Here is a 17,452-nt window from a genome sequence, read left to right as displayed (position 1 = left end):
TGATCCTGCAAATTTCCGTAAACTTCTTTAACCAGTGACTCCATTATTTTTCCTGGAACAGAAGTCAAGCTTACAGGTCTGTAATGACTCACTTCACCCTCTGACCCCGTTTTGTGATATCCAAAATGCACTGCACATAGAAGTATTAGAGTATGTGAAGACTAACAGTAACACTGATAGGGAAACAACTGTTGCATCCGATAATTTACTGCATTAGCATAGTATTGTTTGGTCAAGTATAGTATAGTAAATTTATCAATTAAATTTATTAACCTTATTAATTTTCACTGTTAATTAATTAAATCCTATTTAAATGGAAATCATGCCCCAGAGTAGAGCAGCAAAGCAACGTGACAAAGTAATGGGAGTGTTGTGGCTAGAGGGAGAACCAAAGGGGGCTATTCTCCAACGCATCACAGCCTAAAGAAATGCAACTTGTGAAATGTTTGCAGACCTTTCTGGGATAGTACATGCTGTTGCCAAGTAGAATGTCTTTGTGTGTGCTCGATGTAAGCAGGGTGAAGTTATGTGCCACTTAGCATTGTTATGGGCCTTTATGAGAGCTTGAAGGACAGTGTAGATGACCTTGAAGGACTTAAATTGGAGGACCCATCAAGCTCTCAGTTGCCGGCATCAATGCCAGAGCTTGCTGTTTGTTTGTTTGTTATTTGGTTTTTAGGAGCATTAGCAACTAAAGCCATATTGCTATGGGATATGCGCTGGTCATTCCCTGACTTTTCCGCATCCTCCGTATTTGGTGGTGACGGGCTCGAACCCCGGTCTAATCAAGAAGCGTGTGCTTCGCACTACTGCTCCTTCCCACCTGGCTACGGAGGCGCCGCCAGAGCTTGCACTTGATCATCAGGCAACACAGTGGCAACCTTCGGGGCAGAATGTTCTGGTTCCACAGGAGCTAGTTATTGTCGGTAATTTATTTTCAGGGAGACGGGAAATATACTGTGCGAAAAGAATAGGAGGAATAGGACGAGGGTATGTCTGCCAGGAGCAAAAGTTGATTTTGAAGAGCACATATCTTTTAAGAAGAACTCTTTATTGCATACAAAAGGCACAGCCGTACATAATACCCTTCACAGCTACAAGCCAGGGGTTTACAGTAAAGGCTAATATAATGTAATAAACAAGGATGAGATAGGAGAAAAAAACCCAATATTATTGCTAATTATACAAGTGTAGGTTTAAACACTGGAAAAAAATTGAAAAATTTACATATGAAAATATTTACACAACAGCATGTTATCAAGTTAAATTATTCTCCAGGGAGCAGTCCTTTTACAGTGCTGGAGTCATCTGCGTCATCTTAAAGTTGGAACACTGTGGTGATGGATCAATGGCAGTGATGGACAGGTCCTTGGGAGCAGGTTCATGTTGTACACATTGGCACTAATCACATTAAGAGTAGATCTGCAGACTTAACAAGTAAAGGGCAATGTTGAAAAAAAAAGTCTGAAGTTAGGGTTAAATATGAAAGTGTTTGCAATTCTGCCCAGACATGATAGGGAGTATGTGACGAGAACCTTGTCAATCAATTCGGCCCTGGAGAGATCATGCAAGGCTCGAGGGGTAGAATTTTTCCCAGCGTGGTCTGTGCTTGTTAACAGGAGAGATTGTTTCTACAGGGATACTATTAAATAGAAAGGGTGCAAGAATATTTGCTGATGTTATCGAGGCAGTGTTAGGTGGGCTGGAAAACTGATCGCTTGGGGGGGGGGATTCATAGACTAATGGAGCCACAGGCAGAGGTGAAACAGATTCTTGTACTGCTTCTACTGGAATGAGCAGCAGCCTGCAAAGTGAGGTACTGAGGGTTACAAGGGCTGCTGGGAGTAATCATGGAACAAGTAAATACATGGGTTGTGTTAGGGTAACAGAGTAAGGATAGGTGTATGTATACTTGCATGTACACCAATGCTAGGAGTATAGTAAATAAATTTGATGAATTTGAAGTGCTGGTCAAAGACATCAAAAGCAGATATTGTTGGTATATTAGAGATGTGGTGCCATACGGATATAAGCAGTGCAGAATTGGAATTTGGGGAGTACAATGTGTATAGACAGAACAGGAAGGGAAAGGAAGAAGTGGTTATGCTGTTAGTTAAGAAACACAAGATCTAAGGGTGCCTCCATAGCCAAGTGGGAAGGAGCAGCAGTGCATAGCACACGCTTCTTGATTGGACCGGGGTTCGAGCCCATCACCACCAAATACGGAGGATGCGGAAAGGTCAGGGAATGACCACCCCATTTCCAGGAGCAATATGGCCTTAGTTGCTAATGCTCCTAAAAACCAAATAAACAACAAACAAAATCTAAGGAAGTGCATCCAATTGATGTCGGCAGACAATGCAATGTTGAGTCAGTGTGGTGTGACATAAGAACTGGAAAAGGGAAAATGAGACTAGATGGGTGTTATAGGCCTAATAAATCTGATGAATATAATGAGCAATTGTGCAGAGAAATAGAGTGGGCCAGTAAATCAGAATGCCTTATAATGGGGGATTTTAACTTTCCAGATATTGACCTTGGACTTATGGATTGTTCAATTGCACACTAGCAAGACATTTGTGGATTTATTGGATGACTGTTTTCAACAGCAACATGTTCAAGAGACATCCAGAGAGAGTAATACTCTTAATCTGATTATCAGTAGTGATTCTTCAGGTGCTAAGAATCTGCAGATAAGGCCGCCGTAGCCTAGTGGTCAGGCGCGCGGGTGCATAAGTACACGTGCCTTGAGTGACCGGGGTTCAAGCCCGTGACTGCTGAATACGGTGCTGTTTCTTGTATTCTGTATATCTTGTGAACTCCTCTGACCGTTTGGTCGTCCCGGAGTATAAACAGAAAATTTATTTATTTATTTATTTATAAGGGAACCACTAGGTGGCAGTGATCACAGTGTACTAATGTGGGATTTACTTAAAGATGTAACTACCATCAGGGGTAAGAGGAAGGGTTTTTGCTTTCGTAAAGGTTACTACAGTTGTCTCAGAGAGTTAAAATTCTAAACATTGGGATCAACTGTTGATATTATCAATGGTGAATTCTAAATGGTAAGCCTTCAGGAACTTAATCTTGGAGGGTGCTGAGCTTTTCATACCAACTAAGAAATACTGTTCAAGTTTAGACCTAAATGGATATCAGATGAATTAATGCGGTTAATGGCAGAGAATAAAAATTCATGGGAAGTATATAAATTATCAGGCGACACAGAAGCCAATGGCAAATATAAGCTAGTCTGTAATCAAGTCAAAGGAGGTTAGGCAGGCAAAGGCAGGTTACGAGAAATCTTTTGCAAAGGATGCAAAAGAGTTCTTTACTTATATAAACTCTAGAAGGAAAGGGATGAATAAGATTGCTCCAATTAACATAAGTGGTTTAACTATTGATGATCATGCTCAGCTAGCTGATAAACTGAATGAGTATTGCATCTACATTCACACACGAGTTATTTAAGGAGCAGAATTCCAGAAGTTTATCAAACTCTAACAGGGAGCTCAGTGATTTTGTAATAACTAAAAGCAGAGTGGAGGAGAAATTGCTGAAGTTAAACATAAGGAAGGCACCAAGAGTGGATGGGATCTATCCAGTTATATTAAACGAGGCAGCAAAGGACATAAGCAAATCCTTCGCCATAATTATGAAAGCTTCCTTGGACTCATGAAAAATGCGTCCCCAATTCACAAATGGGGATCAAAGGGTGACACAGGTAATTACAGACATGTTAGTCTATCTTCTGTTCGGGGGAAAATAATGGAGTCACTGGTTAAGGAAGGGATGCAGGATCATCTAGACAAGACTTCAGTTATAGCTCAGACACAGCATGGGTTTGTTAAGGGGAAGTCTTTACTCACAAATTTTATTGGATACTATGATGTGGTGACAAGGAATTGGATACAAAGAATAATTTTAATATCATATACTTGGATTTTAGGAAAGCTTTTGATACTGTGGCACATTGAAGACTACTGTACATATTGGGGCAGTATGGCATTAAGGGCAAGTTGCTACATTGGATAAAAGGATGGTTGAGTGGGAGAAGACAATGATTATCAATGGACACTGCTCTTCACGGACTAATGTTATTAGAGGAGTCCCCCCCAGGGTCCGGTGTTAGGCCCATTGTTGTTTTTGGTATTTATCAATGATATTGATGAAGGTATATCAGGGTTAATGTCTTAAGTTTTCAGATGATATGAAGATTGGCAGTGTTGTTAACGACACTGTGCTACTGCAATAGAATCTAGAAAAGTTGAGCAGATGGGCTGAGAGGTGGCAACTGAAATTTAATATTGACAAATGTTACTCTAGAGTTACTGCATATGGGTAGAAATAACCCCAGAGTAACGTATCAACTGGGTGGTACTACACTCAGGGTAGTGGAGAATGAAAAGGACCTGGGGGTAATTGTGTAGTCAGATATGAAGTTTTCTGAGCAGTGTAAAAAGGCTGCAAGAGTAGCTAATGGTATCTTGTCAATAATATACAGGAATTTTGCTAGCAGAGATAAGGGGGTGATTATCCCCTTGTATAAGGCAATGGTCAGGCCACAACTTGAGTACTGTATACAGGTCTGGAGGCATTATTTTAGGAAAGATGTAGAGCTGCTGGAATGAGTACAGAGAAGGGAAATGAGATTGTTGAGTGGAACAAAGGGTTGTTGTTACCAAGAAAGGCTTAAGTTCTGCAAATTGCATATTCTGCAGACTAGGCACCTGCGAGGTGATCTAATTGAGGTGTATAAGGCTTTGAACAGATTGAGCAAGCTCAATGTTAATGGGATTCTTTCTCTTGCTCAGATTACTCACCTAAGGGGACATAAATTCAAATTGAGGAAAGACAATTAGAATAGTTTTTTTTTTTTTTTTTTTGGTAGTTGTTGGTGCATCGGCTTCTGTGGCCATAATGCACCTCCCAAAGTTTTTGCAGTACTTTGATGCAAGCCCGAAGTGGGATTCGAACCTGCAACCTTTGGTTGCCAGGCAAGCACTTTACCCACCCAGCTAGCCCAGTTGGCCAAGTAGAATAGATGTGCAGAAATTCACAGCAGGTGGTTGATAGTTGGAACAAACTTCCTCTGTTGTAGTGGAGGTCAGCAACTTAAATAAGTTCAAGGCAGAAACTAGACAAACATTTGGAGTGAATGGATTAATGAAATGGGAAGGGTGTTTTTTTTTTTTTTTTTTTTTTGGCTGATGCTATATAAGCTTGCTTTCTTGCATCATATGCCCTACTAATGCTAATGTCTGTGATGTTAAGAATCCACACACAAAAACTGAACAAATGAAATTGGATTATTTCTTTAAATACATTAATTCATTAAGGCATTCATTGGTTTTAGTGTTTCCTTTAATATCAATAGCGTGACTATGCTTTTACTGTTCTATTTGATACTAATTATATAATTTTATTTCACTTTTGTTTTTCATTTTCTCATGGTTTCTTATATAAATTAAGGAAAACAAAAATTATCATTATTGTGTTGTTGCACCAGATGAATATAGTTAGATATATATCTACCAAAGAAAATGGTCAATTTTGCAAAAAACAAACCTCATTATATCGCTTAACTTATTAAAGGGCAGTCACTGCAGTCAGCAAATTTGAGGAAAAAACAATCAAGTTAAAATTAAAATAGTGGGACACACAATGCTATTTTTCTGTTTAGCGAATTTTTTGATTTCCCACTTGATTGATACATTGAAAATAGTTTCCGTATAAGGTAGACAATTTCCATATAACAAACTGATTTCGAGACCTCTGTATGCATTGTTCGCACCTCTGGCTTTTAGGCAATAAAGCCAATGCTACAGAAAGCACGAATTAAGAGCTAAAACATTCCACAATTTTGTGGGTCCTGTAAAACTTATAACAGCTGCCTTTACTGTACTGAGAAGTCATGCTGGTCAACTGCTATGCAGAGTTGGGGGAACCCCCGGAGCCACATTACAATTAACACTATGGTAAACTGCTATCTATGTGTCCATAGCCATTGGCAAAGATTAAGGCATATTCCCAATATGGACATTGGCTCTGGGAAACCTGTGTTTCTACTGTAAGCACCCTATTAGAGAATTAGGAGAGTGATTTTCCTTTATCCTCGAAATTCATCTGTTGTTTGGCAGAAATGAGTCATTCACACTTTCACCTGTCTCTGATTACATGGTAGATACAAGGGGGTCCCTAAATCAGTTTTGTTTTAGCTGCTGTGCAAGCAACCTTACAATGTCTAAGAGAAAATCCTCGAGTGTAGTTGAAAAAGTGGAAGTGCTTAATAGTGTCGATCATTAAAAAAAAAAGAAATCGCTTTAAAATTTGGTATCCTTGCCAGTAGTGTGTCAATCTGAAAAACCGTGTTTCAATTCTCAAACTGCTCAAGGAAACGGGCCCCCAGTAGGAAGCGTGAAAAATTATGCCTGTATGAAGATGCAGATGAAGCTGTTTTTAAGTGGGTGAAGTTGATATGAGACCAAAACATGCCGATATCAAGGCCATTAATAAAAGAAGGTAGTAGTAGTAGTGGCACATGATGCAAGAAAGCAAGTGTAGGAGCTTATGCAGCGTCAGCCAAAAAAAAAAAAAATCACACCATTCCCTCCAAATGCCTGTCCAGTTCCTCCTTAAATTTATTTAACCTATCAACTTCCACAACGACAGATGGAAGTTTGTTCCAGCAATTAACCACCCGCTGGCTAAAGGCAAATTTCCGCACATCTATTCTACATCTGTCCTTTCTTAATTTGAACTTATGTCCCCGTAGGTTGGTAATCTGAACAAGTGGAAGGATCCCATCAGAATTCAGCGTGCTCAACCCATTCAAGGCCTTATAGACCTCAATCAGATCACCGCGCAGGTGCCTAGTCTCCAGCCACTGCAATTTGCAGAACTTAAGCCTCTCTTGGTAAGAGAATCCCTTCATTCCCCTCACCAATCGTGTTGCTCTTCTCTGTACACGCTCAAGCAAATCGACATCCTTCCTAAAATGAGGCCTCCAGACCTGTACACAGTACTCAAGGCGTGGCCTGACCATTGCCTTATACAGAGGGACAATCACCTCCTTTTCCCTGATAGCAAAATTCCTATATATCATTGATAAAACCCCATGACCCGCCCTAGCAGCCTGTCTGCACTGCTCAGAAAACTTCATATCTGACTGCACAATTACTCCCAGGTCTTTTTCATTTTCTACCACCTTAAGTGTAGTACCACACAGTTGGTACGTTTCTCTGGGGTTACTTCTACCCATATGCAGTACTTTGCATTTGTCAAGGTTGAACTTCAGTTGCCACTTCTTAGCCCATCTGCCCAAATTTTCTAGATCCTGTTGCAGTAGCACACTGCCATTACTGTCATTAACAACCCTGCCAACCTTTGTGTCATCTGCAAACTTCGACATTAAGCCTGATATACCTTCATCAATATCATTGATAAATACACAAAACAACAGTGGACCCAACACCGAACCCTGTGGGACTCCACTAATAACATTAGTCCACGAAGAGCAGCACCCATTGATTACCACCCTCTGTCTTCTCCCACTTAACCATCCTTTTATCCATTGTAGCAACTTACCCTTAATACCATTCTGCTCCAATTTGTACAGTAATCTTCCATGCGCAACAGTGTCAAAAGCTTTCCTGAAATCCAAGTATATGATATCAAAATTATTTTTTGCATCCAGTTCCTTTGTGACCACATCATAATAACCAATCAAATTTGTCAGACAAGACTTTCCCTTAACAAACCCATGCTGTGTTTGAATTATTGCTGCAGTCTTGTCTAGATGATCCTGCAATGCATCTTTAACCAGCGACTCCATTATTTTACCCGGAACAGAAGTTAAACTAACTGGTCTGTAATTACTCGTGTTACCCTTCGATCCACCTTTGTGAATTGGGGACACATTTGTACATCTCCAGTCCGTGGGAACCTCCCCTGAGTCCAAGGATGCTCTCATAATTATGGCTAAGGGTTTGCTTAGTTGCTTTGCCGCCTCCTTTAAAATAACTGGATAGATCCCATCCACCCCAGGTGCCTTTCTTGTGTTTAACTTCAACAATTTCTCCTCCACTTTGCTCTCAGTTATTACAAAATCATTAAGCACACTGCTACAATTTGATAACCTTCTTCCATTTTCAAATTGTAATAATTCCTCACGTGTGAATGAAAGATGCAAAATACTCATTCAGTTTGTTTGCTATCTGAGTAGGATCATCAACAGTCGAACCATTGATGTCAAGTGGACCAATCATATTCATCCCCTTCCTTTTAGAGTTTATATAAGTAAAGAAATCCTTGCTGTTTTTCTTAGCATCTTTTGCCAAAGATTTCTCGTAATCCGCCTTCGCCTGTCGAACCTCCTTTGTGACCTGATTACAGACTAGCTTATATCTGCCACAGGCTTCTGCATCACCTGATAATTTATATGCATCCCATGCATTTTTCTTCTCTGTCACGAGTCTCATTAGTTCATTTGATAACCATTTAGGCCTAAACCTTGAACGATATTTCTTAATCGGTATATAAAGTCTAGTAGCTTCCACGATTAATTCTTTGAATGCTTCCCACTTAGAATTTACTGTTTGTAACATCGTCAGTTGATCCCACTGTACAGAACTTAAAAACTGTCTGAGACCACTGTACTCCCCTTTTCTGGGGCATAAAACATCCCAAGCCAGTTCTGGTTGGCTCAACAAATTTAAAAAGTGCCACAGCTTACTCAAAAAAGTTATTTCTGGTGAAAGTGGGGATGTAATCGAAGGAGAAGAATTTGAAAATATTATGATCCCAAAGACAATCAATTTGCTGATACAAGCCTATTTTTAATGTTTGCTGAACAAGACACTGACTTTTAAAGGTGATAAATGTTTAGGTGTAAAAATAGTAAGGAGAGAATTACAGTCTTGGTTGGTGCAAATATGGCTGGTAATAACCGTGTAATAAATGTGGCTGGTAATAACTGTGTAATAAATGTGGCTGGTAATAACTGTGTAATAAATATGGCTGGTAATAACTGTGTAATAAATATGGCTGGTAATAACTGTGTCCAAGTATAGAGATCTCATCTGAAAAAAGACATTGAGCTTCTTGAAAGGGTCCAAAGAGTGACAACTCACATGGTGAGATCAGCAAAAAGCTAAACCGTACAAGAAAGGACTTCGATTATGTGGGCTACAGAACCTGGCAACCAGGCACCTTAGAGGGGGAACCAGGTTGAGGTTTATAAGGCTATGAGAGTGGGTTAGTAAAATGAATGAAGGCTGAATTTTCACTGTTATAAAGAATTACAGAACTAGGGGCCATAAGTTCAAATTACAGGGGAAAAAATTCTAATATTATTTAAATATTATTTCTGAAACCATCAGTGGTAATAAATTTATTTTCTTAATGGCATAGGTGCAATTTGTGTTCCTTTCAATTAATACTTCATTTTGACATAAAAAAAAAAATGTCCATCACCTATAGCAACATCCCAAATAAAAATTTGTCAAACTCAAGATGTGGTTCTCAACAGTAAATAAAAATCCCCAAAGGTAAATCTTAAAGAATAATTGGTTTAGATGAGGGGGGAGGTCACAATTGGAATTACCATTAGCAATGGCAAATGATATAAGAAAGCAAGTTTATACAGCATCAGTGGAAAAAAAAAAAAAAAAAGACTTCCCATTTCACATATTTGTTACCTCCAATAGTTTGTCTCATTCTTCATTAAATTTATTTAAACTATCAACTTCCACAACAATAGATGGAAATTTGTTCAGGCAATCAACCACCGGCAGCTAAAGGCAAACTTCCTACTCATCTTTTCTGCAAAACTGTCCTTCCCCAATCTGAATTTGTGCTCCTTCATTCGTGTGGTCTGAGCAAGAGGAGGAATCCCATCAGCACTGAGCCTGCACAATCCGTTCAGAGCCTTAAACACCTCCATCAGATCACCTGTGGGGTGATCTGAAGGAGGTGTTTAAGGCTTTGAATGTTTAAGTCTTTAAGGCGATTAAAGCAGATGAAGGTGTTTAAGGCTTTGAATTGCTTGAGCAAGCTCAATGCTAATGGGATTCTTCCTTTTTGCTGCTAACAAAATTCTTGTATATCACCGACAAAACCTCATGAGCTATCCCAGCAACCTGTTTGCATTGCTTGGGGAACTTCATATCTAAGTGCACAATTAAGCCAATGCCTTTTTCATTTTTCACTTGCCTGCAATTTGTACAGCAGGGTTTTTTTTTTTTTTTTTTTTTTTGTGCAACAGTATCAAAAGCTTTCCTGAAATCCAAGTATATGATATCAAAATTCTTTTTTTGCAGCCAGTTCCTTTGTGCCCACATCATAATATCCAATCAAACTGGTCAGACAACATTCCCCTTAACAAAGCCATGCTGAGTCTGAACTATAACTGCAGCCTTGTCCAGTTGATCCTGCGATGCTTCTTTAAACAGTGACTCCATAATTTTTGCAAGAACAGAAGTTAAATTAAAAGTCTGCAATTACTCATGTCACCCCTTTTGATCGCACTTTGTGAATTCAGGATATATTTGCAAATCTTGTCTCGGGAATCTCCCCTGAATCCAAGGATGCTCTCATAATTATGGCTAAGGGGTTGCTTATTCCTTTGCTGTCTCCCTTAATATAATTGGATAGATCCCATCTACCCAGGTGCCTTTCTTATGTTTAACTTCAACAATTTCTCTTCCACTTTTCTCTCAGTTATTACAAAATCATTTAGCTTCCTCCTATAGTTTGATAAACTTATAGCATTCCCTTTCCTCATGTGTGGATGTAAATGCAAAGTACTCATTCAGTTTGTCGGCAACTAAACAATCATCAACAGTCAAACCATCGATATCAAATGGACCAACTGGATTCATCCCCCTCCTTCTAGTGTTAACATAAGTAAAGAAGTCTTTGATGTTTTTCTTTGCATCCTTTGTCAAAGATTTCTTGTAATCTGCATTCGTTTGGCTGGCCTCCTTTGTGACTTGATTACAGTCTAGTTTATATCTACCGTAGGCTTCTGTGTCACCCAATAAGAAAAGTGAATCCCGTGCACTTTTCTACTCTGTCACAAGTTTCAATTCATCTGGACATCCACTTAGGCCTATACCTTGAAGAGTATTTCTTAGTTGGTATGAAAAGCCTAGTAGCATCTAATTCCTGATTGATTCCTTGATTTCCATTTAGAATTTGCTGATGGTAACATCATTAGTTGGTCCCACAGTATAGAATAACTGTCTGAGACCACTTTGGTCACTTTTATGAAAACAAAAACCCCTCCCTTTACCCTTGATGGTAGTTAGATCATCAAGTAAAACTCAAATGAATACACTGTGATCACTTCCACCCAGTGATTCTTTCATCTGCAGATTCTTAATGAATGAATAATCACTGCAGATAATCACATCAAGAGTATTACTACCTCTTGTTGCCTCTGTAACATGCTGCTATAAAAAACACCGAACAATTCTATAAAATTCTTGCTAGCATGCGAGTGACCAACTCAAGTCCCAGTCAATATATAGAAAGTTAAAATTACCCATTAGAAGACATTCCAATTTACTGGCTCACTAATTTTCTCTTTACAGCTGTTCCTTGTACTCATCCCCCTAGTGTTTTATAGGTCTAATGACTCATCAGAGTCATTAGGCCTATAAAACACTTCTACTCTCATTTTTGCTTTCCAAGTGCTTATGTTACACCAAACTGACTCACTGGCCACCCATGTAAACTGGATGCACTGCCTTAGATTTTGTTTCTTAACTAATAGCATTACTCTCCCTCCCTCCTATCCTTTTTGTATACATTGTACTCCTCATATTCGAATTCTACATCCCTTATATACAAGTGACACCACACACATCTCTGAAATCTCAACAATGCCTACATTTGATGTCTTGACCAGACATTCAAATTCATCAATTTTATTTACTATACCCCTAGCATTGGTGTTCAAACACCTGTACTTAACTCCTAGTTATCCAAACACAGCTCATGTATTTACTTGTTTCTCGACAAATCCCAGCAGTTCTTAAAATCCTCAGCACCTTGCTTTCAAGGCTGCTGCTTATTACAATAGAAGCAGTGAAAAATCACTTTGAAGAATTGCTTTCCCCTCTGCCTGCAGCTATTGTTAATCTATTAGTCTGTGTACCAGTCCCCAAGTAGCAGCTTTCCAACCCACCTAACTCTGCCTCGATAGCATCAGCAAATATTCTTGCACCCCTTTCTATTTTAGCATATCCCATATCTGTAGAAGCAGTCTCTCCTGTTAACAAGCACATATCATGCTAAGAAAAATTCTACCCCACGAGCCTCACACAATTTCTCCAGGGCCATATTGATTGACGTGTCTCATCATATACTCCTTCCTATTGTGTCTGGGCAGAATTGAAGACACTTTCAAATTTAACCCTAACTCATAACCTTTTTTCAACATTGACCTGTACTTGTTAAGTAATTTTGCAGATCTTCTACTCCTAATGGCATTGGTGCCAATGTATTATTATAACAAACTAAAAACACATCTCCAATTAAAGGACATTCAGTTTGCTATAATCAATGGCAATGGCGGGAGAATTCAGTTTCCTGTAATTAATGTCATAAAAAAGAGTTTCCGATTTTAATTTTGCTAAAAAAAAAACACTATTTGCAAAAGTAGAGGTGAGTGTTGAGTGCCAGTATGGCAACAACTTCACCAAGACCACCTTTTTCCTTCCAATTCTTCTTTTCTTTGGTGCCCAAGGTCTGTCCCCCTCCCACCACATCTGGAGCTGAGGCAGATGACCTGTCTATTCCCTATTCTAAATGCTCTTGGACACTGAATGCAAGTCGTGTCTACTATTCCATGCCCTATCAATTTGTAAAGAAACTCAAGTTTTTAAGTTTACACTTCATACTGTAGGAAACAGTAACTCAATATGATAATTTTTTAAGAACATATTTCAATTGTACAGCATTTTTTACATTAATACACAAATGAATAAATGATTTAAATTGTTCCTCAAATAATGGTGTCTTGTCAATGATATACAGGAATTTTGCTAGCAGAGATAAGGAGGTGATTATCCCTTGTATAAGGCAATGGTCAGGCCACACCTTGAGTATCGTATACAGGTCTGTTGACCACATTTTAAGAAGGATGTAGAGCTGTTGGAAAGAGTACAGAGAAGGGCAACAAGATTAGTGAATGGAACAAAGGGTTGCTCTTACGAAGAAAGGCTTAAGCAAGTTAAAGTGTCTGGAGACTAGGCACCTGCAAGGTAATCTGATTGAGGTGTATAAAGCCTTGAATGGTTTGAGCATGCTCAATGATGATGGGATTCCTCCTCTTGCTCAGAATAATTGCCTGAGAGGGCATAAATTCAAACTGAGGAAAGATGGTTGTAGGATAGGTGTGCGGAAGTTTGCATTTAGCCAGCGGGTGGTTGATTGCTGGAACAAACTTCCATCTGTCGTCATTGAAGTTGTTAGCTTAAATAGATTCAAGGCAGAACTTGACATAGTGGATAGGTCAAATAAGGGTTTTTTTCTTTTTTTTTTTTTGGCTGATGCTATATAAGCTTGCTTTCTTGCATCATGTGCCTTTGCTAATACTAATCTAAAATCTCATTTCATAAGTGTGTATGTGTGATGAAAGAGGTTGTGCAATCTAATTAATGTGTATGAAACAAGTGACAGGGTTTTTTTTTTTTTTTTGAAGTAGATGTCAGGAATTAGTTTATTAAAAATTAATAAATAATAAATGCTACCCCAAACAATTTTAAACGATCAATATAACAATCACATTTATAAAATAATGTACTTCATTACAACCACTGAAATAAAAGTAATGAAATGTAAAATCTAATTTATCGCAACAATTGCTGATATATCTTTATCCCAACACTCATAAACTTAGTACCTGAAAGTTGATCTGGCTCTAAACCAGAGCTGAAGTCCAGTCCGCATATTACAAAATAATCCGCAAATCTGTTTTCTGTGGCTGACGGCAGTTGAGAGCTCATCATGAAGATGTTTTAAGGTTGTAAAATTCTGTCCAAGACTTTTGCTGACATTGTTACGAACCACATAACACAACAACTACACGCTAATAACCACATCTCAGTCCACTTACAGCTAACGCCATCTTCTCCTCGTCAGCATTCATTAAAAGCTATATGCACGCATGCTCATATATATGGATTTTCGTCTCCATGCAGCGCCATGTTTTTGAATTGATTAGTTATAATCTTTGGAAACTTTATTTCCGAAAGTGATTTCAAGTTTTAAAATGATAGTACCATATCAAATATACAGTATTTTCTATACAATCTCCAAATTAACCACCAACGTAATCAAAATTTCTTAACGAGATATTCAGAAATATTTCTCGTTTAATTCTACTCTACATCCTACGAAAATTTCAAAGAGAAGTAATGAACAGGCCAGTCGCACAGCTCAGCAGATCACAGTGCAAAGAATTAATTATGCGGATATCCATTTCTCCTTGTTGGGACCGAGGGGATCCCGTCTAGTTGGGATCTGGGCTCCTTTAAATCGGCGACCAGGCACTTTGCGCTCACTGTCTTCCGCTTCCTAAGGACTTGCCGTGTCTTTGATGAAAATATACTAACAGCGCTCGAATTGGTCCAAAATACTGTTTCAGTTCATAATTAACAGAAAGGTTCTCGTCGCTAAATTTTCTGTTTATACTCCTGGTCAGTATTCAGGTAGCTAGTGGTTACCATCACAATTCTCCCCACACTAGATGGAAATGGCAGGTACGAATCCCGTCAATGACGCGAGAAACTTTTATGGGTTTTTTTTCACACTGTGGCAGAGTTAGTTGGACACGGGCGAGGGCAGTAAGTTTTTCCCCGTAAACTCAGGTTTTTTTTTTTTTTTTTTTTGTCTAGCAAAACAGGCAAATCGTCCAGAAAACAAGAAATTCATGGAAATAACACACATGAGAAACTAAGATTATTCTCGAGTGGCTCTAATATGACAGTAATTAATATTAAAAATTTTATATCAAGTTTTTTTTTTTTTATACTCGGTCCGCAAGAGGCCACAGAATACGGAAATTCACAAGTAGTAGTACATTTGTAGTAGTAGTAGTAGTGGCATGTGATGCAAGAAAGCAAGCCTATGAGCTTATGCAACATCAGTCAAAAAAAATATAAATAAATAAAAAAAAATTACAAAACAATCCCCTCTAAATATTTGTCCAGTTCCTTCTTAAATTTATTTAACCTATCAACTTCCACAATGACAGATGGAAGTTTGCTCCAGCAATTAACTACCCGCTGGCTAAAGGCAAATTTCCGCACATCTATTCTACATCTGTCCTTCCTCAATTTCAATTTATGCTCCCTTAGGTTCGTAATCTGAACAAGTGGTAGAATCCAATCAAAATTCAGTGTGCTCACCCCATTCAAGGCCCTATACACCTCAATCAGATCACGTCACAGGTGCCTAGTCTCCAGCTGCTGCAATTTTCAGCACTTAAGCCTCTCTTGGTAAGAGGATCCATTCATTCCCCTCACCAACCTTGTTGCCCTTCTCTGTACATGCTCAAACAAATCTACATCCTTCCTAAAATGAGGCCTCCAGACCTGTACGCAGTACTCAAGGCGTGGCCTGACCATTGCCTTATACAGAGGGACAATCACCTCCTTTTCCCTGATAGCAAAATTCCTATATATCATTGACAAAACCCCATGACCCGCCCTAGCAGCCTGTCTGCACTGCTCAGAAAACTTCATATCTGACTGCACAATTACTCCCAGGTCTTTTTCATTTTCTACCTCCTTAAGTGTAGTACTACACAGTTGGCACATTTCTCTAGGGTTACTTGCACCCATATGCAGTACTTTTAATTTGTCAATGTTAAACTTCGGTTGCAACTTCTCAGCCCATCTACCCAAATTTTCTAGAACCTGTTGCAGTAACACACTGCCATTACTGTCATTAACAACCCTGCCAACCTTTGTATCATCTGCAAACTTTGATACTAAGCCTGATATACCTTCATCAATATCATTGGTAAATATACAAAACAACAGCGGACCCAACACCGAACCCTGTGGGACTCCACTAATAACATTAGTCCACAAAGAGCAGCACCCATTGATTACCACCCTCTGTTTTCTCCCACTCAACCATCCTTTTATCCATTGTAGCAGCTAACCCTTAATACCATTCTGCTCCAATTTGTACAGTTAGAAAGAATACAAGAATATAACCATATTTAGAAATAAAAGGGCTTGAACCTCGTTCACTCAAAAGTGCATACTTCTGTACCCAAGCAGCACTTGATCACCTGAAATTGGCATCCTCCAAAGACAAAGAAAAAGAAAAGTATCAGAGTTAACTGACAAGTGCCAATAGGGAAACAAAAATGCTGCTCATCACCACAAACCTTATCCAGTCTGCACGGTAGCACAGTGGTATCGTCACTGTCCTCCCACACTGAGCAGAAATTGCCCAGTTTCGAATCCTGTCAATGACGCGAGGAATTTTAATGGGTTGTTTCACACCAGGGCTGCGTTAGTCGATCTCAGACGTAGATAGAAAATTTTTTTCCTTCAGAAACTGGGGTTTTTTTTCGTCCAGCAAAACAGGCAAATCGACCAGAGAACACACATAATTAACAGACTTAATACATATATGGGTATATGTAAGAAAAATTACAGGTAGCCCCAATATAATAATTTAAAAAAAATTTTTTTTAAAAATCCTTATCCAAGCACCAAAACAGTGTTCCACACAATATTTCCTGGTGCTTTCAATTGATTTTGTCGAGGCGTTCGATTCCCTCTGGTGGCCGAGCGTCCATGGCAGACTCCGGGAGGCAGGCCTACCTATGAATCTATACAACCCTATCAGATCATACCTACACGACAGAAAAGTGGAAGTTATAACGCCATATCAGAAAATAACTAGACCCGTACACCAAGGCTGCTCACAGGGTTCAGTGCTAGGGCTGCACCTGTGGAATGTAGTTCTAGATGATTTCCTTTAGATGAACCTGGGAGAGGTAAACAGTCAAACGTTTGCAAATGATCTCATCCTCACCGTGGAGGCGAACTCCAGGGCCAGCTTGGAAATCCAGGCAAACAGGGTAGTAGACATTGACAAAGCCAGCCTCAATCCTATTAAAAGGGAAACTAGACACTCGTCGGCCGCCACAGATTAAAATGGAGGATGCAACCATCAAGATTAGCAAGCAACTAAAGTATCTTGGAATCATATTAGACTCAAACTTATCGTTCAAGAAACATCTCCTCTAAGGAGAAACTCAGAAAATACACGGCCATGATTGCAAGAATCACTAGAAAAAACTGGGGACTAAAACAAAGAACTCTGGCACTGTACTAGAAAGCGATTTTTCATCTGGGCAATAACCTATGGCTCGCCTGTATGGTTTACTAAGGCAGTTACAGCCCTTAAGAAAAGAATTCTTGAC

The 17,452-nt window shown here is 39.1% G+C and overlaps 1 protein-coding gene across 4 annotated transcripts in view; it reads right to left on the bottom strand.

Moving 5' to 3' along the window:
- The window catches only part of pns (DENN domain containing pinstripe), a 371,641-nt gene extending 357,506 nt beyond the window's left edge, over positions 1 to 14,135 (bottom strand). For all 4 annotated transcript variants that reach the window (XM_090388148.1, XM_090388147.1, XM_090388145.1 and 1 more), the window contains exon 1: positions 13,907 to 14,135. In XM_090388148.1, coding sequence (XP_090244274.1) covers positions 13,907 to 14,012 — 106 coding nt within the window. In that variant the 5' untranslated portion in view covers positions 14,013 to 14,135. The remainder of the gene's footprint in view (positions 1 to 13,906) is intronic.
- Positions 14,136 to 17,452: the final 3,317 nt, after the last annotated feature.

Source organism: Mastigoproctus giganteus, chromosome 13, assembly GCF_048544385.1.
Source record: "Mastigoproctus giganteus isolate SK-2022 chromosome 13, ASM4854438v1, whole genome shotgun sequence".
Classification (NCBI taxonomy): Eukaryota; Metazoa; Arthropoda; class Arachnida; order Uropygi; family Thelyphonidae; genus Mastigoproctus; species Mastigoproctus giganteus.
Note: the sequence above shows the minus strand (reverse complement) of the source record. Positions and strands in the feature narration are given on the sequence as shown.